Here is a 24,748-nt window from a genome sequence, read left to right as displayed (position 1 = left end):
GATGTCTGGATGAGCATGGAGGCAAGAGAGCTGGTGAAACTGAGCTAAGTAACAGCAGAGACATAATGCTGAAGTGATTGTGGGATTGGGAGAAACGTTTTCATGAGAAACCAGGAAAATGATTCCACGAGAAACATTTGGCATGTATGTTTGAAGGAATGTAACATTTTCACATTTGTGGCATAAGCAGTCAAAAGATGCTGCTGACACCAACTAAAAGGAAAAAGAGAAGGAAAGGAAGTGAGGCCATCTAAATTCTGGCTTGAAGCATAGAAAGATCCAGATGATTCCTGGGACAGACAAGGAGAAATGGAAAGGGTAAAATGCTGGAACACTTGGAACTCAAGGGAGGGGTTCAGATGAAGACCTAACTCTGAGCGCATCAGAATATACAGAGGGTATTTAAAACCCACAGAGACTCATCTAAGTAGTGTCTATGAAGGAGAAAAGGAAAGGCCAAAACCCAAACCCTGGCAGGAGCCAACATTTAAAGCAGAGAGGAAGAGGAGAAGTCAGAAACTGTGGACAAAACAGGAAAGTGTAAAGACCAAAAGGCAACATTTTTAAAGGGGTAACAGGAAGGAAGGGGTCACATTTTTCCAATGTTACTGAGAATTTAAGGAAGAAGAGGATTCAAAATTGACCTTGGATTTGGCAACATGGAGGTCACAGATGAAGATCATAGATGATGTGAAAAATAACAGTTTTAGTGGGGTGTGAGGATAAAAGAAGTGTTGGAGCAACTTCAAGAATAAATAAAGCGAGATTAAACTGGAGAAAGCCTATGTGTGTGTGTGTGTGTGTGTGTATGCACTTTTTCTAGAGTTTTGATTCAACTAGATTTCCATTCAATTCTTCAAAGAATGAGTCCGTGGGATATTTATCATGAGAAATATTAAGCATGTATTTTTGATGGGATGGAAGCGGAAGTTACTAACACATAGGGTTTGGAAAGAATCAGAGCTACGTTCCTGAAGAAGAGGAGAGGAGTTGAGAAAAGTGGCTGTGGAATCCCAGTGGAGAATCAGCTGGCAGAAATGAAGAAGCCAGGTCACCTTACCTGCAGGAGGCATCTAAAGTGGTAAACCCCATGTAGAACCGAGACCTTGAGCTCTGGGATACTAGTATCAGAATTGAACTGAACAGTTTGACACTTAGTTGGTGTCAGACACCTGATCAGTGGTGGGGAAATACACACACACATACACACACACACACACACACACACACACACACACACACACACCCCACATTTGGTATTCAGAAAACACAAAATTTCTTCTCTCAGGCTTTTGGATATAAAACAAACAAGAGATAAAGACTACTGGAACCAACAACAAGGGAGAGTTTCGCAGTATGGAAATTTCAAGCCCAGGTTTAAGGAATAAGAAAACAAGGCTACAGAAATGGCACAAACCCCTCTAGCCTACAACCTGAAATGCAGATTTAGGGTTGTGAAGTTAACACAGAGCAAAGCGGGTCTCTTTGCTTCTGGAAACTTCAGTACCTGAAGAACTCGAAATCAAAGCAATGTAGAACCAATGAGTTAAGAGAAAGACATGGACAACTGAATGCAAATTCATAATTACCTTGAAACTTAAAACAACTATGCATGAAATGCATAATGTAAAGAGGAATTCAACTTGACAAAGCCATTCTGAGACAAATATATCAATACTGAATAAATAACTGGGAACAAGTGGAAAGGATCCAGCACTGAGAATCTAAGTCTATAAACACACCCTCTTCCCTAAATTCAGACAAGCTACTTTTTCCCCACACTGAGAATTAGAGGTACTGGGAAGAAAGCTTCTCTGTGCCACACTTGTGTCAAAAGTGTGGGATCAATCTCTTCTCAGCAGCCACTACCTCTATGCATGATGGTCTCTAGGCTGTGTCAACTTTCCAAGCCCCCTGTTCCCCATCCCAGCTGTGACTAGCCTTAAGTCTCCCTCTTCCTCCCCATTCTTCACCAACTCCAGTAACTTCTACAGGGGTCTATGGAGTTGCCTCTGAAACAACCCCTCATTTCCAAATGAGTCTTTTAGCCTTCTCCCTTTAAGCCAAAACTATTGCAAAAACATACCAGACCCCTGAACTTTACCCTCTTTGAATGCTCCCAATATAGTTCAAATTCCAAGGCCAAACTTATCTCCCCTCCAGTCTGTTTAAAAGTGCAAATCTTGCACACAAGCCCTTCCTGACCTGAATCTGCTCTTCATTCACCCCTTTTCTCCCCCTTCACAGCAAGTATCCTACAGGTCAACCTTGGGGACCAAGATGAATATGGAGCATGGGCAAGTCATGCTGTTACAACCGTGTCTCCCCTTCTGTCCTTGTGGTTCTCCGGCCTAGAACATACAACATGGCTCCCTCCCTTTACCCTCCACAATAGTATGAAATGCCACATTTCCAGTGTGGCATGTGAGACGGCACAATTTTTTTAATTTTTTTTATTTCATAAAGTAGTGCACAATACTTGATAATATTTAATATTCAAACACCAATCCCACCACCATTATACCTTCTCACCACCATATTTGGGATGTTTCTACCTTAAACCCCGATCCCTGTCCCAAAGCTCAACTGAAATAATATATTTTGTATTGTTTGTTATGAAGAACTGCTGAAAATGCTTACAAAAAAGTATTCATATAGCAAACAGTGTGAAGATCATTCTATTTTGGCAGGGGTCATTACTCTTCAGGATATCACTAACATGTTGTTAAAGGTTGAGAGATGTGAGCTTTCATATATATAAATATATATATGAAAATAGGTATATATGCATATATATATTTCCCTCTATGATTTGTTCCCTATTATCTGAACCCCATCAAATGTGGTGTGGTACTTATGGAGAATAAGTAGGGAGTGTCTTGTAATGTGGCTTATGAAGTGTCGCACGGCCGCAAATGTGGCCGTGTAGTCCAAGAATATGCTCACTCATGTGTGAGACTAGGCCCAAGGGCGAGAGCGTGTTGGGAGTAGCCTTGAGCTTGGCAGTGGTTGGGTTCTGGAGGTTTTCAGCTGTCCAGGCTGGGTCCCTTAGGGCAGGAAGGTCTCTCACCCACCCCCTGCTGGGGCACTCAGCCTGGCATGGAGTTCGGTGGCATGGCTATGGCAGGCTTCATATTATGCTCCCTTCCAGGGGCCACACAATTTTAAACAGGACATTATGTTCTACTCTCAGACTGTCCTTCGAGGCCATTGTCACCCTCTTAAGATATCACTGCTTTATGACTGGTTAAAGAAACTTTGGTACATCTACACAATGGAGTACTATGTAGCTGTTAGAAAAGATGAAGTCATGAAATTTATATACAACTGGTACAACATGGAAAGTATCATGCTAAGCGAAATGAGTCAGAAAGAGAGGGATAGACATAGAAAGATTGCATTCATCTGGGGGATATAAAGTAACAAAATATGAGATTAATACCCAAGAATAGCTGAGATCAGCACCAGGAGGATTACTCCATAGCTTAGAGGCCAGCCAGGCATTCTAGGGGAAAGGGCAGCTCAGATAGAGAAGGGAGCACCAAATAAAGGGTGTTTGGAGGATCCTCCCAGGAGGGGAGATGCATGTCGAAAATAGACTATGGACTGAACATGTTTGCTACTCGATGCCTCTTTTGCAGACCACAATACCCAAAAGGAGAGAGAGAACACAGGGGATTGCCCTGCCACAGAGGCAGGGTGAGATGGGAGGGATGGGGGTGGGAGGGATATTATCCATGGTGGTGGAAAATGGGCACTGGTGGAGGGAGGGGTATTTGATCATTGTATAATCGAAACCCAAGCACAAAAAATTGTAAATCTACAACTGTACCTCATGGTGTTTCACTAATAATTAAAAAAAAAAAAGATATCACTGCTTTTCCTTTTTTTTCTCCTATGATCTCTCTCTATTAGAAGGTTAATTCGTACCAGGCTGAGAATTCTGCCCAGGACCTGAGTCAGTCTCTGGCACAAAGCAGACACTCGGGTAACAAAAGCAGAGTGACTGGCTCAACACCATTCCCCCAGTGGGAAGGTATTTCCCCGGCCTACTCCTCCCCCTCCTTTTCTAGATCCTTGTGGGCTGCTTGGGGTCATGTTGTGGGACCTGTGGAAACTTTGGCAGCAATGAAAAGTTTCTGAATGTGCAATGACCAAAAAGTTCATTCAAAACTGACCACAGAAGGAAGCTGAGGTATTTCTGGCAGTGCTCATTCGTGTCCATTTCTTGAGTAAAAAGGGATCATGAGTGAAAGAAGTGCCCTGAAAGATGCCCACCGTCCCATTCTTCAGCACACTCAGTGTAACTGAACCCTTCCTCACCACCCCATCTCAGCACCCACATTCAGACAATTTTTGAGGACACAATGGCACCACTGACACCACATTCATATAACAGCAAGAAGAAAGCTGAGTCACAGAGTGAGCAGAACACATACCCCACTGCATTTCCTCACACCCGCCCCTACCCAACCTTCCTGCTGTCCCCCCCACCCCCCGCCCAGCACTCCACTTCAGTAGTTGTGTCTCTATGTTTCAGACACCCACTTCAACGTGGGAATACAAAGCATAAACTCACCCTTTTCATCTCCAGCACCCCTCACATATTGCGGGAATTTAGTAACATTGATAACCCAGGTTAATGAACAAACAATCCCTTCCACTTGGGGATTCATGATGCGACATGGGCTGGAATGGGAAGGTGTGTACCACATTCAGTGGGGGCACAGGAAGTCCCCTTTCAGGTGTGGTCTACCAGCATTGAGGCCCTTTTATGAGCCTTTCTGCCTCTGTGACACTCCCAGTCTCACAGTCAGTTCTTATGCGAGCCCAGACCCCATACTCAGGTTTCTGAGCTCTCTATCAACCCTGGCTTTGCTGATTTGCTCAGATGAAATCAGGCCCAGTATTTATTCCTATTTCGACAAAACACACCAAAAGCTCCTTCACCCTGCTTACTGGGTCGCTAGTCATAGAGATGCTGACAACAGACCATGGCAATTATTTTTATTTCAACAATAAATGAGCACCACTGATTCTCCTCCCCCCTACCCCGTACCAATAAAATATTCATCCTTTCTTCATGCGTGATAAAGGCATTAAACTAATTCCACCAGGGCTGATGCTTTAGTGCTATCCCTTTGGATAAAATGGATTTTTTCCAGAATGTGATAGAACTTCTTAGAGCACGGCAAAGACTGGGAACATTCCGGCCAAAGGCAACCTATTGACTTGAGAAAACAAACTTTTCCTCTTAAGACAATATCACTGAAATGCTTATATGCAATGGTATGAACACGTGTTTGACTCAGTCTACAACCTTTGCCAAACACAATTTCTTGTAAGTGGTTTGTTTTGCAAAAAGCCACGTACATTCTAACCAGGGATCTAAAAATCAGGATCCTGAGGCTTCAACATACCAAACACACTTCATTAGAAATGCATCCTCACATTCCGATGACTTTTATGGTGAAAAATTAGGATGGCAGAAATCTATCTGAAAATGTCTCATACAAAAAGAAAAGTTAGCTGAGTTTTCTTCTTTATCAAGATAAAATTCTAAGGTGGGGGGGCGGGGGCAAGGAGGAGATTCTTGAAAGAAGTCCCAATAAGGCAACAAAGGGGCAAATGTTTGAGATTCAAAGACAGTACAGGCAGTGGAATACATTGTGGGCCCAGAAGTCACAGACCGGGAGTTGGGCTGGCCCTCAGCTTCCCTTGTACATCACACTGACTGCACTGCTAATGGAAACCAGCCTCCCCAAGCATTCCAGCTCAGCATGCTTCAACATTTTCACACGTGTGGCCAGTTATAACCAGCAGTCATAACCGAAGCAGCAGACGAGTGGCTATCAACCTTTCTACACCTGCTCCTATTTAGACAAATAGGACCAGCAGGTGGTTGCACACTACTATTCTGACCCACAAGAGTCGAAAAATCAAACAGATACCTGCCCAAACTAAGGAAACACAGTATCTAGCCCAATATAGAGTTTGGCCCAGGACAGGCATGTGGAATGAAATTGCTATCGATCTATTATACAGTCATTTAGGTAACACAGTCCACAATAGTGTTAACTTGCTTGGTTTTGCTAAACAATGCTCCAGTACCTTCACCACCACCAAAGTATCCCAGGCCCTCAACCACCATCTCTGTGCTCAACCCCTCCTCTCTTCTCTCCATCACTGCTTGGCCATCTTAGCTTAGCAATCAAAGGCCAAAGAATTGGAAGCACTAAATTTTAACTATTTTCAACCTGTGCAGAAGGATTCTAAACTGAAAGTAAGGGAGCTCCTTTCCTACGGTACTTGGTCTAGAAGGCACAAAGCCCTCCAGCCCGTAACCCTCAGTCCAGGGACTTAAACTGCATAGGCAGAGCAAGGCACTTGAACATGTTTGCCACTCAATGCCTCTTTTGCAGACCACAACACCCAAAAGGAGAGAGAGAACACAGGGGATTGCCCTGCCACAGAGACAGGGGGGATGGGGGGATGGGGGTGGGAGGGATATTATCCATGGTGGTGGAAAATGGGCACTGGTGGAGGGATGGGTATCTGATCATTGTATAATTGAAACCAAAGCACAAAAAATTATAAATTTACAACTGTAAAAAAAAATAAAATAAAATAAAATAAAATAAAGGGGAAAAAATGTAAAAAAAAAAAAGAGTTCAGTTCTGTTTTCATGAGAGTAGACTTCTCTCCCTCCTAGCTGATGCTCTGAATAATCCCAGCTTCTGAACACTTAAGTTTGAAGATTGACTTCCCTGATGATAATGATGACAGGAATTTTATCTTCTTTGTTCCCTGCTGAATCCCAGTGTCTAAAAGAGAGCCTGGTACACGGTAAGCACTTGATAAATATTTGCTCAGTAAATGAGTAACTTTTCTAAAGCACTAAGCAGAAAGAATGCTAAATGAGAAAGTGTAAACCCTTTTTGCAACCATTTCTTGGGGAGATACTAGACCAACTCACAGCTCAACTATTCCAAAAATGAAATGAGAGAAACAGTACAAAAGCCTCAAGCAGCTCAACATCACAGCTCTCTCTGGCCCACTCCACTGAGGAAGCACATTTACACAAACAAGTGGCTTCCAGGAGAATTCAAGATCCAGTTGTCATAGGAGTTCCCAAAATAAATCTTACTTTACTCAGACTGATCATGTAAAAGGAAAGCGACTAGGCTCTAAGTTTTCTGCTCTAAGCTCCTTCTCCTAAGCTCTGAACACCCAACCACAGAATTTGTACAGCTTGAGAGTGTCAGAACTGTTCGCTGAAAAGACTATCTGGTTCCCTTTGAATGGAGTAAAATGATAGGAGGATTAAGAAGAACTCAAAACACATAGGTCATTCATGTGGTTCAAAGCATGAGCAGCTCAAAAATCAGTTGGGCACAGAGTAAGAGGCCAAAGGTTTCCTGGACACAACGCTTATGTCTGGTCAACAGCCGCAAGCAGTATTTGAATGCTGCCATAATTATTCTCCTATTTTGAGAGTAATCAGAACATATTCAAGGGCTTAAGTCATTTTTCTCTATTTTATAAATTTGTTGTGTGGTGTTGGAACATTGTATGACTGAAACCAATCATGAACAACTTTGTAACTGTGCATCTCACAGTGATTCAATTTTTAAAAATATGGAAAAGAGGGGCTGGAGAGAATACAGGGATAAGGCATTTGCTCTGCACATGACTGACTGACCCCAATTGGATCCCCAGCACCACATATGGCCCCCCAGAGCATTGCCAAGAGTGAGCCCTGAGCACAGAGACAGGAGTAAGCTCTGAGCACTACCAGGTATGGCCCAAATACCAAAAAAAGTGGAGGGAGGGGAATGCTTGCTGTAAATAATGCTCGTAACACTTGACATGGTATGACCATCATCTGCTATCCTAACGGTAGAGGACACTTGTCATCTCCCCACTGAGATGAGACCACCAGAACTCATCACTGGCGCCATCAGACACTCTACATCCTAATGACAAGGTTCCTTCACTACGCCTATCACATCATCATCTGGGAAGTGATCTACATCACAAATACACACATTAGGGGTTAATAGGCATAATAAAAACTTTTTGCTTATTTTTAATGAAAACGTGAAGCTGTAAATTAAACTGCAAATACTCTACCAAGAACAGGGTGATTTTACTAAATTGCCAGAGGCAACATAAAGTAAAACGCAATGAGAAATCACTTTTGATCTCTTTTGTTCTCTAGTTAATGAGCTCTGATTCACCAATGCCTAAAAGAAAAAGCACTCAGAGTCACAAAAATGACAGAAGCTTCTGTTTGCTTAAAATCCATGGCACCAAAACACACTGCAGTGCAAGAAGAACTGGTGAGTGTCAGAACAGCACCAGAGGGCCAGGAAATGGCCAAAGGAGTCATACGCTCATGCTTTGCATGTGTGGGCTCGGAGTTCAATGTTCAGCATTGTGTGCCTGCTGAGAACCACCTAGTATAACCCTGAAGGCCCCCCGGCATAGCTGGGCCTGGACCATAGCACACTGCCAGGCCCAAACACTAAACACATGGCACTGTCAGTTCACAATCACTGCAGTGGGTCCCAGGAAGCCCTGGGCACCTTCAAAGTCACACATAACTGAGCCATAAAAGAGAAGCGGGGATTAAATGTCCCTTGTGGGTTAGTTATATGTTAGGGCTATGAAGCCGCTATAAGACCTTAGAGCAATATCTTTCAATGCTTTCTTTTTCCAACCGTGCCCTATCTTTGTGACCTTGTTTCCTTCACGTAGCCCTTCCACCCCCATCCTCCCAGTTGGCACCCAGTCTTATGTCCTGGTCCCACATTTACACAATTTTCACCTGTGATCCCCTTAGATTATCCTGAGAATGAATGGAAGCACTGCTTGAGGAAAAAGGCAAGATTTTTAACAGTGGAAAAGGAGAGGGGGTGCAAGAGTTAGAAGGGAAAAGAAGGTGTCAAAAATAGATGGTTACATGAAAAAACAGTGGTGTTTAAAGTTGGAAAGAAGAAAAACTTTAGAAGGTCTTAATCACTAGATGAAAGAACCTGAAATTAACTCAAATCCTAGTAATAAGGAGACATAAAGGTTTCAGAGAAGGGAAGTAATGCGATCTGATTTTAGAAAGATCCTTCTGTTGGTCGGTCACCTACTATGCAAGTACTATGCTAGTATCTAGCATTGCAAGGTCAAAAGGAGAGAGAGAGAGAGAGAGAGAGAGAGAGAGAGAGAGAGACAGAGAGAGAGAGAGAGAGAGCTCCAAGGGGAGTGCATGCTTCCATGCTGGAGACCCTGGTTCCACAGGGTCCCCTGAGGTATGATCTGGGCGCCCCACATGTGGCACCAAAACCCAAACAAAATTGAGTAGTTCTGTATTTAGTAACTATCACTATCACTATCACCCCGTTGTTCATCAATTTGCTTGCGCGGGCACCAGTAATAGCTCCATTCGTACCTGTCACATATTTTTAGTGTAGCCTGATGGCATATTGGGGTCCTTTCAGGGTAAGAGGAATGAGGAACATTCTTGTTACTGTTTTTGGCATATCGAGTACACCCCGAGTAGCTTGCCAGGCTCTGCCGTGTGGGCGGGATACTCTAAGTAGCTTGCCAGGTTCTCCAAGAGGGATGGAGGCTTTTGAGGCAGCCAGTATTCACCTTTACAGGTATTCCCAGTCAGGCATATATGCAGGCAGGATACCCTCAGTAGCCTGTCAGGTTCTCTGAGAGTGAGAATTAGAGAATAAAAGGCTGTGAGGCTGCAAATGCAGCCGTGCGCTTTCGGGAGCTTGGTTTTAAAGTCTCTGGATCCTGACCGTTGATGGGGTTACATGTCAGTGAGTGGGTGTAACTGTCTAACTACTGGAAGATGGGGGGGCTGGGTGGAGGAGACCCAGTCCCAAACCGAGCAGGCTTGGAGATCTCAGCCCTGGGTTCCACACACCTGGGTTCCTCTGCCGGTTCCTTCATGCATGAGGCTCAGTATTCATTAACTATAAGATTCAAAGGTGTATTGTCTTGGTGCTATTCTGAGTGGAAGGAGAGAGCATTTGATCCTCATCTCTCCCTATCACAATCCATTATTAGCAAATGCTGGTAAGAAAAGTTACCCATGAACTCGGTACAGAGCTCTCCAAAATGTATGCAGCCCTTCCTGTCACACAGAAGACTTCTCTCTTGAAAGAATTTAAACTTCCACTGGAAAGACACAATCAGAAAATCAAACAGAGTATGTCTTCTGTGTTGCCCTCACCTCTCTGTGGATGCCCCATGACATCAAGGTCAAGGCTCCTGACACACAGGGGTGAGAGGTCAGAGGGGCAAGGAGCAGGAGAGAAGCCAAGCTGAGAAACGCAGCACGTCAGGGGTCAAAGACCCACCATAGACAACAAAAAAGCTTGTTCTGAAAAGGAACAGAGTGAAGAACCACTGTTTCCAGTTTACTCTTTTATACATTGTTCTTATCTGCAAGTCATGTACTGAATACGGAATGTAAATATTTTTCAGCTGTCTAAAATGTAAGTAAAGAAAATTTCCAGATACCTCCAAAGTCACATGAGCTCCAAGGGAAAGATCTGGATGTTTTTCCAGACTAACCATGAGCAGTAGGGCCAATGAAATACCAAATGTACTTACTCTGAGGTAAACTCATTGGAAAATTTTCAAATTATGTGGGCTGAGAAGCTGCTCAAGTTCTTTTTTATTCAAATTAAAACCAAATTCTTGAAATAGTTCTGCCAGCATGCATCAAAAACTCTTAAGATTTTGTTTTGTTTTGTTTTGGGGTCACATCTGGTGGGGCTCAGGATTTATTCCTGGCTCTCTACTTAGGGATCACTCATGTCAATGCTCAGGAGACCATTCGGGTTGACTAGGATTGAACCCATGTCAACCATCTGCACACAGCACAGCGTCTTACTGCTCCAACCCCCAAACTGAGATATCTTATCCAATCATATCACAAAATGGTATGGGATCTTATCCCATCTTTGTGACACTTGGCTGATTTGCATCAGAAATTGAGCTAGCATTCACCCTGTTTCCATTACTGTCCAAAACGAACATTCGCTGTAGTAAAGCAGGAACGTGAACTAAAGTGGGAAAGTCCCACTAAGGAAGAGAAAGGGTGAGAATGCTGGAACAACGTCTCATGTTTCTCATTACAACTACCATCATTACCACAGAGAACAACAGAAGCCTCTTTACTAAAGGACTGTGACCAAGATCTTGCTAGGCACTTAACACAAACCAGATAATTATATTATCTAAATAGCTACTAAACAGTTCTCACATGCTTAAATCTTGTGAGCTAATGATTATTTTCACACTGAACAGAGCAAATCATTTTATTTGTAAGCTGGGGGATATTTTCATTGAATCCATGAGGACAGAACAGAAAACATTCTAGGCTTAAGCATGTCCATGTCTTGTTGGAGAAACAACTATATTTGGAAATTGCTATGAGAGATTTCAGCACACAGTAGGCTTACAGGCCTGGAGGGCATGCTCTTCATGCCACAGGTCCTGGTGCCAGCCACAGCAGTTGGCTGCACACTGTACTGGCCTGTGAGCACTGTCAGGTGTGGCTACAATTACTTTCAGTAAAAGAAAACACCTCAACACCTCAACACACAGAGACGTGCACACACACAGCCCCTATATGTAATGACAGGTGTTAATTCAATGTATTCTGGTGATAGCGTCATAAAATATACAAACAGAGATCCACCTGATTTGTTTTATGGCCACATCCAGTTGTTATTAGGGATTACTTCTGGCTCTGCACTCAGGAATCATTCCTGGCAGGCTCAGGGGAATTTAGGAGGTGTCAGGCATTGAACCCAGGTCAGGTGCACGCAAGGCAAGGGCCTTGCCCAATGTACTATCTCTCCAGCCCAACATGTAGTCCATTTGAAATTAAGGAAACACTCTACATTAATTATATCATAATGATAAAATACGAATTTTATTTTTTTAACATATCAGCAACAGCTGATATGGATCAAAGATTCCCACTGGGAAGCATGCAATTATAACTATGGACAGGAGCTCAGCAGGGAGGGTGTTTGGGCGGGTTCCCTGGGGAACAAGGGAACACGTACTATGTGTAATTCAGTCTGAGAGCTAAAGGAAAAAACAGGAGCTGCTTAGGGGAACAGGGAAAAAAAAGGCAAAGCAGGCAGAAGGTACCAATGATGCAAAGATGCCACGGGGAGACAGACTGAGGTGTATGAGAACTGAGAGGTCACAGTTAGATGGAGTGGGAGCAGATGGGGGCCTGCATCTGGCAATTCCATATTTATCAGGGAAACCTGTGACTTAAATGCCATACATTGTCTCTTACAGACAATGATAGAAAGGGTGCTGTCTTTATCCTAATCACATTAGGAATTTATTTCACTTCCTAACTGGGGTTGGTGCTTTTCCTTAGGGGTGGGGTGGCTGGGCCGTAATGGCATGCAAACAGCATCTTACACAGACTCTTCAGGGACAGGGATAAATATGAATACACCAGTGCATGGGCTAGAGCGATAGCACAGCGGGTAGGGTGTTTGCCTTCAAGCCGCCAACATGGCCAACCTGAGTTTGATTCCTCCGCCCTTGCCGGAGAGCCCAGCAAGCTACCGAGAGTCTCTCACCCACACGGCAAAGCCTGGCAAGCTATCTGTGACATATTCAATATGCCAAACACAGTAGCAATTGTCACAATGGAGATCTTACTGGGCCCACTCGAGCAAATCGATGAACAACGGGAGGACAGTGACAGTGACAGTGATGCCAGCGCATGAACTAGTATGTTCTTAACTAGATAGTATTCTACGCTTAAACATCCCCCTGACCCCACCCCAGAGTAGAGATTTAAGCTGGAAGAATGGCAAGTAGGACTGTCACAGAATTTACACTGAGGTAGAGCTAAAGTTATCATGGTGAGCGCGATTTAAAGGCAGGGGGAGGGAAGCACTTGCCTGAACCCGAAAGATGGATTGAAAAGTTGAACCTCATTTGTAGCTGAGCAATACAGGAGAACAGTGTTCTCTCCTGGCTCCAGTCCTGGGGCTCTGAAGAAACTGCCTTTCTGTGAAGTTTCCCCAGTTTGTAATAGCACCTCATTCTTACAGGATTCTTTTGAGAATGAAATAATTTTTAAAATGTGTAAAGTATTGGACAGAAGTTGTGGCTCAGAGGTAAAGTTCATGATTTGCATGAGTTAGACCATAGGTTTGGTCCCTCATAATTTAAAGAGGGAGGACAAGGGTGGAAGGGGAGAGAGAGAGAGAGAGAGAGAGAGAGAGAGAGAGAGACAGGGACAGAGCCAGAGAGAGAAATAAGGTTTAAAGAATGACAGCAACAGTTCAACAGGTTGAATGCATTATTTCACAAACAGGAGGCCCGGGTTTGATCTCCACTGCATGGCTACCTGAGTACGAAGGCAGGAATAGCCCATGAGCACTGGTTCAAAAGCCAAAAAGAAACTAAGAGTTATTTAGAACACTACCTGCACATAGTAAGATTGAGTAATATCACAGTAAACACTATCATCATCACTATAAAAGATCATGATTAGCTGTCAGTAGTTTTGGAATGCTTGTGTAAATATGTTATCTGAGACACATTTTCAAACTTCCTCGTACTTAAGGATCATCTGAAGAGTAGTGAAAAATGTCGATTCCTGGCTTGTCAGAGGCCAGGCCTAGGAAACTAGACTGTTTTCATAGCCCCTGGGGAGATTCTGATATGGCAGGTCCAAGCATCTTAATTTTGATGATACATGGTTTCAAGGCATAAATTCAAGGAGATAATGTATATCATCACAGGCACTTAACTATATGGATAAATTCCTTTGTTGTTTTATTTTTGTTTGGGTGCTACCCTTGGCGATGTTCAGGGGTTACTCCTGGCTCTGCACTTTAGAATCACTCCTGGTGGTGCTAGGGGAACAATGTGGGATGCCAGGGATCAAACTCAGTTCAGTTGTGTGCAACATTAAGTGCCTTATCTGCTATCCTCTCTCTAGCCTCATGGATAAATTGTTAACAAATTTCATATCTTTTGTTTTGTTCAAACAAAAGGACATAAGAGCAACTGGGAAATCTATTTTTAGGGGAAAAAGTGTTCCATTTTTAATAACCACTTCACAAAAATATTTTGTTCCAAATGGCCCCACATGGCTCTGTGTATTACAATATCAAAATAAATTTTCACTGAACAATGGTGTGTGTGTGTGCGTGTGTCTCCTGCAATTATTAAATTTTATTTTCTATCAAAAATAATAAACCCGATGTTCTATCATAGAGGAAGAAGAGTCTTTCCTGCTGAAAACTGGAACACTGCGTCTTCTCTCTTCACTTGAATTCAGGATCTCTCAACTTCAATACTAATAGGTTAATTTTTACAGGAATTACACTAACAATTGACCATCATCAGAGAAATCAACAAGTGGACCAACCTCAAACAAAGTGAAACACAGGCCTGATAAGCACATCTAGTGAGCAACATTCAGAGACCGCACACAGACAGCATTCCTTTCCTCTCAAATACTATTACATAAAACATGACTGGGGTTCTTTAGACCCAACAAGATTATGACAAGACAAACTGGACTCTTTATAGTAATAAGCTATGTAATCCCCATTTTATTTGCAAAAATAATGGGCACTCGTTGACTTTTTTAGCTTAACAAGTTTTAACAGAGGTCACTTACATAAAAAGGTAAAGGTAAAGGCCCTCCCATTGATCGTCGATTTGCTCGAGCGGGCCCAGTAACGTCTCCATTGGAGACTTTGTTGTTACTGTGTCTGGCATATCGAATACTCTCGGTAGCTTGCCGGGCTCTCCGAGAGGGGTGGAGAAATTGAACTCGGGTCAGCCATGTTGGCCACTTGTAAGGCAAACGCCCTACCGCTGTGCTATCGCTCCAGCCCATACTTACATACTAAATGCAAATATTCCAGAACTTAAATCTTCTACCCAACAAAGGATGGGGGGAGGGAAATAATTTAAAATTAGGCATAACAATCCACCTCCACTTTTCTTTATCTGACTTTTTCAAATGATTCCCCCCACACACAAATATTTTCATAAGACTCCAAGGTAACATCTGCACACATCTGTCAACAACACATTTCTGGAGGGAAAGCAAAACTTGAGGCTTTTTAACACTGTACTTACATGTGAGGGCTCAATTCATAAAAATTTCTATTCCTATAATCTTCCACTTTTTCTGGTGAGTAAATTGGCAATGACCGGTATGGGTTAACAGATATAACCACGCTTCCAATGTATGTCTGCAAACAAAAGAATAAAATAAACGCATTAGCACAATGATGTCTTCTAGCATCTTGAACCTCAGTGTAGAGGGTTTGTCTTTTTCAGAACATCTGCTCTCATACCTTACCATTCACTTTTCAAAACCATTTCACAGCTTGGAAGACATCACTGATCAAGACTGCTTATTCATTTTTGCTAAAAGCTGGAAACATAGTTCATTCATTAAAAATACCTTGCAAAATAGAGCTCTTGGTTAATTTATGATTCTTGAAGAAAGTTATCCTAATGTCTACCAATTTTGCCAGTTTCATCACCAGCCACATTAATTTTTGAGCATAGTCTATGTTCTCACTGATTCTGGTCAGAAATGGTGTTTCTTTCTCTCATCCTTAGCCTCCAATAGTAACCCTGTTTTTCCCTTCCTTCCTACTCACACCCACATCCATTGAAGAAGTTGACTTTGGTTCTACTGATCTCCCACAAATCTCTCCATTTCTGTGTTGGGCTCTGACTGAACTAATTCCATATCAAAACCACAATTTCCCTCTGTATATTTTTTTTCTTTTCTTTTTTGGGTCACACCCAGTGATGCTCAGGAGTTACTTCTGGCTCTGCACTCAGAAATTACTACTGGTGGTGCTCAGGGGACCATATGGGATGCTGGGATGCTAACCCAGGTCAGCCACGTGCAAGGCAAATTAATTCCCTTCCCACTGTGCTTTTGCTTCAGTCTCAACCCTCTGTATATTCAAACAACATAATTTGTATTATAACTAATGTGCTGGAATACTATTGTTTAAATGAATTTTTCAGAAGGTGGGCACACTTAATGTCAAATTTAAATGTAGCACTGTAGCACTGTCCTCCTGTTGTTTATTGATTTGCTCAAGCAGGCCCAGTAACGTCTCCATGGTGAGACTTGTTGTTACTGTGTTTGGCATATCAAATATGTCATGGGTAGCTTGCCAGGCTTTGCCATGTGGGCAAGATACTCTTGGTAGCTTGCCGGTCTCTCCGAGAGGGGTGAAGGAATTGAACCTGGCTTGGTAGTGCCAGCCGCACGCAAGGCAAACTCCCTACTGCTGTGCTATCGCTCCAGTCCCAAATTTAAATGAACATAGATTTTTTAAAATATGGACAATTCTCAACAAATTAAGAACTGAGCTTCCAAATGACCCATCAATTCCACTTTTGGGCATCTATCTACTCTAAAGGCTCAAAAACTTTATCAAGAAAAGACATTTGTACACCTATGTTCACTGGAGCATTGCAGCACTATTCCCAACAGCCAAAATCTTAAAATAGCCCAAGTGTCGCAAAGCAGTGCAGAGATGTGATCAAGGAAGACTTCAAAGAGAGAAGAGCAAAAGTGCTGGTAGATGCAGCAGAAGCCGGAAAAAGTATTCGTAATGCCCGCCTGTCCTTCGCCAACTACAAGACCAAGATGACTGCCCTCCGACGTCCTGATGGATCCATCACATCCTCCAGAACGGCAATGGAGAAGATTATCCATGATTTCTACACAAATTTCTTTGATAGCCATGTCCACTTGCTGACATACCAAATTCCACAGGATAGATATGTTGTTCCCAACATTCTCTCTTCCGAAATCTGACACGTCATTTCGTCAGTAAAGAAATGAACAGCACCCGGCCCAGACAAGGTCAGACCTGAACACCTGAAGAACCTGCCGTCAGTACTCATCAATACACTGGCTCGGCTCTTCACACGCTACCTGTCTGAATGCAAGGTTCCGTCCCAATGGAAAACCAGCAGGACCGTACTACTGTTCAAGAAGGGAGACATCCATGACATTGGCAACTATCGCCCGATCTGCTTATTGTCTGTCATCTACAAGTTGTTCACTCGAGTCATCCTAAATAGGATTGGCAGAACACTAGATGAAGGACAACCATGCGAGCAAGCTGGGTTCCGCAAAAGATTCAGCACCATCGACCATATCCACACGGTAACCAAGCTCATTGAGGTTTCTCGGGAGTTCAAGATGCCGCTCTGTTTAACGTTCATTGATTTAAAGAAGGCCTTTGATTCTGTTGAGACGGAAGTGGTCATTGAAGCCCTAGCCAATCAGGGCATTCAAGCTCAATACATCAAGATCCTCCGTGAGCTGTACTGCGGATTCACTACCAGGATCTCATTATTCTACAAAGAAGTAATCATCGATGTCAAGAGAGGGGTTCAGCAGAGTGATACCATTTCACCAAAACTCTTCAGTGCCACCCTCGAGAACATCATGCGATGACTGGAATGGGAAGAAATGGGAATGAAGATAGATGGTCGGCAACTACACCATCTCCACTTTGCTGATGATATTGTTTTAATAACACCAAACATCAGCCAAGCGGCACAAATACTAGCCGACTTGGACCGTGAATGTGGAAAGGTCGGACTACAGCTGAATCTTACGAAGACAATGTTTATGAGAAACAGCCTCGTTCCTGACGCCCCATTCGCTCTCAACGCAATGACCATCTCCGAATGCAACAGCTATGTGTACCTAGGTCGAGAAGTCAACATGACAAATGACCTGGCACCCGAGCTGCACAGGAGGAAGAGAGCGGCTTGGAACGCCTTCAAGAGTGTCGAAGAAATAGCTAAGAGGACGAAGAGCCTCCGGCTCCGGGCACATCTCTTTGATTCCACTGTTCTTCCTGCATTAACATATGCCTCAGAGACCTGGGCCCTACGCAAACAAGATGAGAACACTATTCAGGTCTCCCAAAGAAGAATAGAAAGAACTATGCTTGGAATATCACGTTTCACTCAAATGAGAGAAAGAATCCAGAGTTCTGACATCCATCTACGATCAAGAATCAGGGACGCTGTCTCATTTGCCAAGGTGTCAAAAATCAGATGGGCTGGTCATGTAATGAAATTTAAAGATGACCACTGGACTAGAGCTGTTACTGACTGGATTCCACGGGATGTCAAAAGACCTTGTGGCCGCCCACCTACCAGATGGTCAGACTTCTTCATCAAGATCATGAACGATCGGTTTGAGGCTCTTCATGTTCCTAGAGCGAACAGATGCCACTGGGCCACATTAGCACGCAACAGGGTCAAATGGAGACGTTACTGGCGCCCGCTCGAGCAAATTGATGATTAACGGGAAGTTAAGTGATAACTCAAGCGTCCAAGAACTGATGACTAGATGGAATACCACTCAGTTATAATTGCATGGACATGCAAAATCATGCAATTTATTGCTACATGGATAAAACTGGAGGGAATCGTACAGAATGAACTCTCTCCTATGTGGAATATGAAGTAGCATAGTAAGGGAATAACAGATGGCACAAGCAACAGAATGTGTTATGGTCTACAGAACTAAGCTCATAGTGGTGGGGAGAAATGGGAATGTGGGGGTGGGGGGACATTCAGACTCCTTGATTCAATGTTGGAGGGTAGCAGACACAAGCCTGGAGGGTATGTAGTTAAGATTCTGTATGCATGAAACCTAACATTAAGAGTTTTGTAAATCATGGTGACTAAAATAAAATTTTGAAATAGTTAAGATAAATAGAATGTAGAATTTAAATGTTCTTTCTGATGGATCAATATTGTACTTTAGCAGATGCTAGACCTTTTAAACCATAAACTAGAACTCTCTTTACTGTTTCTCATTTCTATCTTAAATTCCTGGCAGCCAAGTATAGGGGTAGTTCATTTTGTAAGACTAGGACAATACCACAAGCAAAAGCCATTCAATCTTACTGTAATTGTGATCTAATTGAAACAGTAATTCAATCTTAATGTCTCAATTTTTCCTTTCAGTTTCAACTTCAGAAAGAGGAGGAAAGGGTAATAACAAAAACAATACAGACCTAGATGGCACTGTTCTCCTTGCACTAGCATATGCCTCAAGGACCTGGGCCCTACGAAAACAAGATGAGAATGCTATTCTGGTCACCCAAAGAGGAATCAAAAGAGCTATGCTTGGAGTATCAAGCTTCACTCAAGCGAGAGAAGAAATCTGGAGTTCCGACCTCCATCGACAATCAAAATTCAGGGACTCTGTATCGTTTGCCCGGGTATCAAAAATCAAATGAGCTGGACACGTAATGCGATTTGAAGACTACTGCTGGACTGGAGTTGCTACTGACTGGATTCCACGTGACATCTAAGGAACACGTGGCCACCCACCTACGAGATGGTCAGACTTCTTCATCAAGACCCTGAACAAATAGTTTGAGGCTCTTTGTGTTCCTGTAGCAAGCAGACGCCATTGGACTACACTAGCATATGACAGGGACAAATGAAGACATTACTGGTACCCATACAAGGAAATTAATGAGTAATGGGATATCAAGTGATCTAGTGATCAAGGTGGCAAAAATTTTAAACAGGTCAGAGGTTAGACCAAGAAAGAAGTTACCTCTAACCTCCCCCTTTCATGAGTTATGCGACAAAAGGAAACATTCTCTTCCTAATAAGTTATACCAGTACTGTTACTACTAAAATAAAGAAAACTGCCAAGTATTTCTACAAACTTAAACAAAATAGAAAACAGACACACAGAATGGCTGTCCCCTTGCTCTTTTTAAAAACATGGGTCATAATGAAATTGATTATATAACAGTTCCCCACGCAGAAAAAGATCATATTCATATATGATTTCATTCTCTATAATGATAATATCAAGAGTGAAGAAGAATCTGTTGTAAGCAGGATGCTCAGCTCCCAAGAAACTTTTTGCATTTATTTCTGATGCTCCAACACAGGGATACAACTAATTTAGTCTGATGAAAGATGATTCCAAGCTTCCTAACTTAACCCAGCAGACTTTTTTCAGGAAGGCGTCTTTGGACTGCAACCCATCTCAGCAAACAGGTGTAAATGTTTGAGACTGAGTATCTAAATAGCTCCTAGCTAAAACAAAACTGTGTTACACATGTTGAAGGAAAAAGACAATGATCAGTTATTCCCTGAACAATTGTTAGGTTACTAAGGATCAGTATTCTTTCAGCAAACAAAACAGGACTCTGGGTTCTAGGTAACTCTTAGGTGTAACAAAGAAATTAGATGTTTTGTCATTAGAGATCTTCCAAGTAGCAAGATGCTCTTTTATTTCCTGGAGTATTTGGCCATACCTGGCAGTGGTATTCATCAGCGTCAGGAGGACCATATGGGGTAATAGCGATCAAACCAGGTTAGCTGTGTACAAGACAAGTGCCCTACCCACTTACTATCTCTCTAACCCCTATCAAATTGCTTTTAAAACCCAAATTTCATGGTGGCTAATCTTGTGACTCAATAAAAATCTGCCACTATTCTGGCAGAGAAAAAATTGCTGCCTCAAATCTAAAATCAAAAGCCTCACTACCAAGTCATATGTTCCTCTTCATTTCTTATAACTTTTATACATTCTGAATTAAGTAGACAAGTGTCCCTAGCTGTTTCCCTTTCCCCCTTAATCACAAGTATAGCCCCTTAATCACATCCAGTAAGTATTTGTTAACTGAGAGTATGATTCACACAGTTCATCAACAAGAAAGTGAATAGTATGAGTCATTAACTCTTATATGATTATTATTTTGTTTTGCTTTTATTTGAGGCAACACTCACTCTGCACTCCTTGAAGGGATCACTCCTGGCATTGCTCACGGGACCAGGTGGGGTTTTGGGGACCAAACCAAGGTCAGTGCAAGGCAAGCAACTTACCCGATGTACTTATCTCTCCAGCCCCTCATTCAATGTTTTTGTGTTGAAATATGAAAACACTCACACTACAATCAGTACTTAATATTTCCTGAAAACTACATGCCATTTGTTACCACTGAACAAATCCTCTCCTCATCATTTCTTGTCCAGCTGGGGCAGATGGTTTGTAAAGATGACTGGAGCAATTGCTTCCATTCTGAATACACAAATCTTTTAAATGTGATTTTGGTATGCTACCCCCCAAAAACATGGTTGTCCTTCATCTAGTGTTCTGCCAATCCTATTCAGGATGACTCAAAAACAGTTATTTCTCCATACATTTCACGTTACTTGATTTGACCAAAGAAACCTTAAGAAAAAGAGATATAGCAGAGAACTGAAAGTATGTTGCATTAGAATTTCTACTTTTGAATTTCTATCAATGAACTCGAGCTAGCCTGTGGAAGAGCTCAAACGGAGAATCAAGATGAACCACATAACCTGCTGCAAACCTCTTGCCCATGAGTCAGGCTGTTCTAAACCACCCAGCCCCAGGGAGCATCAGAGGACTAAAATCACAACACGTGTGATCCCCAGATCAGACCTGAACTCAGCCTGAATTGCTGCCCCAGAGAACACGGCGCAAATAAATGGCTGTTGCCCTGCTGGAGTGATAGTACAGCAGCTAGGGCATTTGCCTTGCACGAGGCCAACACGGGCATGGCCAACCCGAGTTCGAATTCCGCTGCTACTCTTGGAGAGCCTGGCAAGCTACCGAGAGTATCTCGCCCGCACGGCAAAGCCTGGCAAGCTACCCGTGATGTATTCGATATGCCAAACACAGTAACAAGTCTCACAACGTTACTGGGCCCGCTCGAGCAAATTGATGAACAATGAGAGGACAGTGACAGTGACACTGTTTTACTTCAATGCTCCAGAAAATGATCCAAGGAGTCAGAGAGGTAAGTAAGGCCTTGGATTTCACTGACCCGGCTCATTCCCCAGCTCCATATGTTCCCAATCCCCGCCAGGAGTAATCCCTGAGCTGAATTAAGAGTAATCCCTGAACCCTCTGGGTGTGGCCCACTGCCTATCCCACCCCCCAACCTCCCCAATTCCTGTGCAAGGGCGCTCACACAGGAAAAGAGAAAAGGGATGAAAGAGAAATGGCCTTATCAGTCTAAAGACGCAAACAATAGAGTAAACAGAGATATCTCTCCATTTCACTTTCTGTATGTTTCAGATAATCTGTCTCTAACCTTGACTTCCTCATTGGTTGCCCTCTACTACGAGACCTGTTCTGGCTGTTTATAGGGCTCTTCCTTTCCACTTAGAGCACTAATGATTCACACAGACCCTGAGAGCCACGAAACTCTCCAAATGTGCAGTCTTCTCCTTCCTCTAAAATGCAGAGACATTCTTGACAACAACTGATTGGCTCAGAGAAATTTACAAAGCAACTCTCATCTTAGGTAACAACCCTCTAGACATTCTACAGTACCAGAGTAAACCTCCTGCTTGGAGATCAGAACAGAGGGACCAGATTGATTTTCCTATCAATCAACACTTGGATTTAGAAATTATATACCTTTCCAATTTTGTTTCAAATAACAAAAAACCCAACTGGATATCAAAGTAATTTTCTTATTGCATCATGTACTAAAATGAATCAAAACTATCCTCATTAGCTGCTGAAATCACAAAGTTGGGAGATAAGACACAGCTTCTTAGTATCAAGCATACAGATGAAAAGGCTGGACACTTTCATTTCGTATATGCTATGGAGAGAGAAAGTTTAAAAAGCATTTTAACCTTTACAAAATGGTACAATGGAAGGACCAACCACTGACACGCTAAAGTTCCACTCACTTATTCAACTGAGAGTAAGTGGCAATTTATATAATGCACCCAACCCCCGAAGGAGCTTGTGACCATAATGCCCTTCTCCTGAGTTCTAGTACTGAAGGGACCAAAAGAGCCCAAGAAGGTGGGTTCTCCCTCCCCTCTAGGTCATGTGAGTGGCTGTGATCTCACTTCAAGTTAGTTCTCAGATTGCCATGGATTCAAAAAAAAAAAAAAGCCCTAACCAATAGCACAGTGGTAGGGCGTTTGCCTTACAAGCAGCCAACATGGCCAACCCGAGTTCGATTCCTCAGCCCCTCTCGGAGAGCCCAGCAAGCTACCGAGACTATCTCGCCCGCACGGCACAGCCTGGCAAGCTACCCGTGACATACTGCGTACTGCGTACTGGATATGCCAAACACAGTAACAACAAGTCTCATGATGGAGACGTTACTGGGCCCGCTTGAGCAAATCGATGAACAACGGGAGGATAGTGACAGTGAACCAATTCCTATTAAATTCCACAGATGAGGGCTGAAGCGCTCATATAATATAGCAGGATAAAGTGCTTGCTTTTCTCAAGATCTAGGTTCAATCCCCAGCATCCCATATATCTCCCAAGCCCTACCAGGTGTAATCCTGAGCACAGACCCAGGAGTAAACCTTGAGCACAGCCAGATGTGAACCCCACCCCCACCACAAACACACACACACACACACACACACACAAACACACACACACACACACAAATCCAGAGGATGTTAGAAGCTGGAACAATAGGACAGTGGGCAGAGGCACCTGCCATATATGCACCAGACCTAGTTTGATCCCTGGCACCACATATATTTCCTTGAGCCCTGCCAGGAATTATCCCTGAGCATGAACTCAAAAGTCACCAGAACCACCAGATATGGCCCAAAATACAAACAAAACAAACAAAATCCAGAGGATGTTATAGTATACTGATCATACTGCAAATGACTATTTCTACACAGTGGACAAGGTGACCTCACAATTGGGTTCAATTCTACACTATAAAAAAAAGGGTTTTTTTTTTTTTTGCTTTTTGGGTCACACCCAGTGATGCACAGGGGTTACTCCTGGTTCATTCACTCATTCACTCAGGAATTACTCCTGGCCGTGCTTGGGGGACCTTATGGGATGCTGGGAATCAAACCCGGTCGGACCACGTGCAAGGCAAACGCCCTACCCACCGTGCTATCACTCCAGCCCCTCAAAAACAAGTTTGACTTGCATTACCTTGCCCAGATGTGCATGTGTGTGTACCATGTGTCTACGCGTGTATAGATACGCTTAGTGTACTAATTTACTTGGGATAACCAACCTCCTGATCATCCCAGTCATTTCCTAGCTCACCACCTCCATGTTCAACCTCCCTCAGACCCCCAAGTCCTCAGGCACAACCAATCACCACCAATAGGAAAATTAAAAGTTCCTTCCTCTACCCCCACTTCCCTCTGACATCTTGGAGAGGAAAAGTAGGCAAAGACAGAGAAGGGAGTAAAAAGTAAACAGAGAATAGAGAGAAAAAGCGGTACCTTTCTATAATGGGCAAACTCAATTAGCAAGTTTATCTCTTACTGCTCAAGGGCAGACAGAAATCAAGAATGTGAAAACATTCCCAAGTCAAAACAATCTCCATCTTCATATTTCAGATATTGTAGCATTCCAGAACAAATGTCTTGTAAATAACCAAATACTATTGAGTATCTCTGTTACGATTACAGTAAAAACCAAAGTCTCTTTCTAGAGGACATTCACCAGCAATTTCCAGTCTCCACTAAATAGTTTTATAACCTAAACCTTGCCATTTGAAAAACAACACTACAGAGTCCTTCTTAACCATTCATTAGTTGTTGATCTATCTGAATGCCAATAAAAGTTATGAACCTTTCACGAGCTTCCGGAAAAATATGCACATAATATTCACATAAGAATTTGCATAGAGCCCAAAGAGGTTGATAT

General features: G+C 42.9%; 1 protein-coding gene across 5 annotated transcripts in view; it reads right to left on the bottom strand.

Annotated features, from left to right (window-relative positions):
* The window catches only part of MYO1B (myosin IB), a 203,599-nt gene that overhangs the window by 129,721 nt on the left and 49,130 nt on the right, over window positions 1-24,748 (bottom strand). For all 5 annotated transcript variants that reach the window (XM_056111658.1, XM_056111657.1, XM_056111656.1 and 2 more), the window contains exon 3: window positions 15,160-15,275. In XM_056111658.1, the coding sequence (XP_055967633.1) occupies window positions 15,160-15,275 (116 nt within the window). The remainder of the gene's footprint in view (window positions 1-15,159; window positions 15,276-24,748) is intronic.

This window comes from Sorex fumeus, unplaced genomic scaffold (assembly GCF_029834395.1).
Source record: "Sorex fumeus unplaced genomic scaffold, SorFum_2.1 ptg000014l, whole genome shotgun sequence".
Lineage (NCBI taxonomy): Eukaryota > Metazoa > Chordata > Mammalia > Eulipotyphla > Soricidae > Sorex > Sorex fumeus.
Note: the sequence above shows the minus strand (reverse complement) of the source record. Positions and strands in the feature narration are given on the sequence as shown.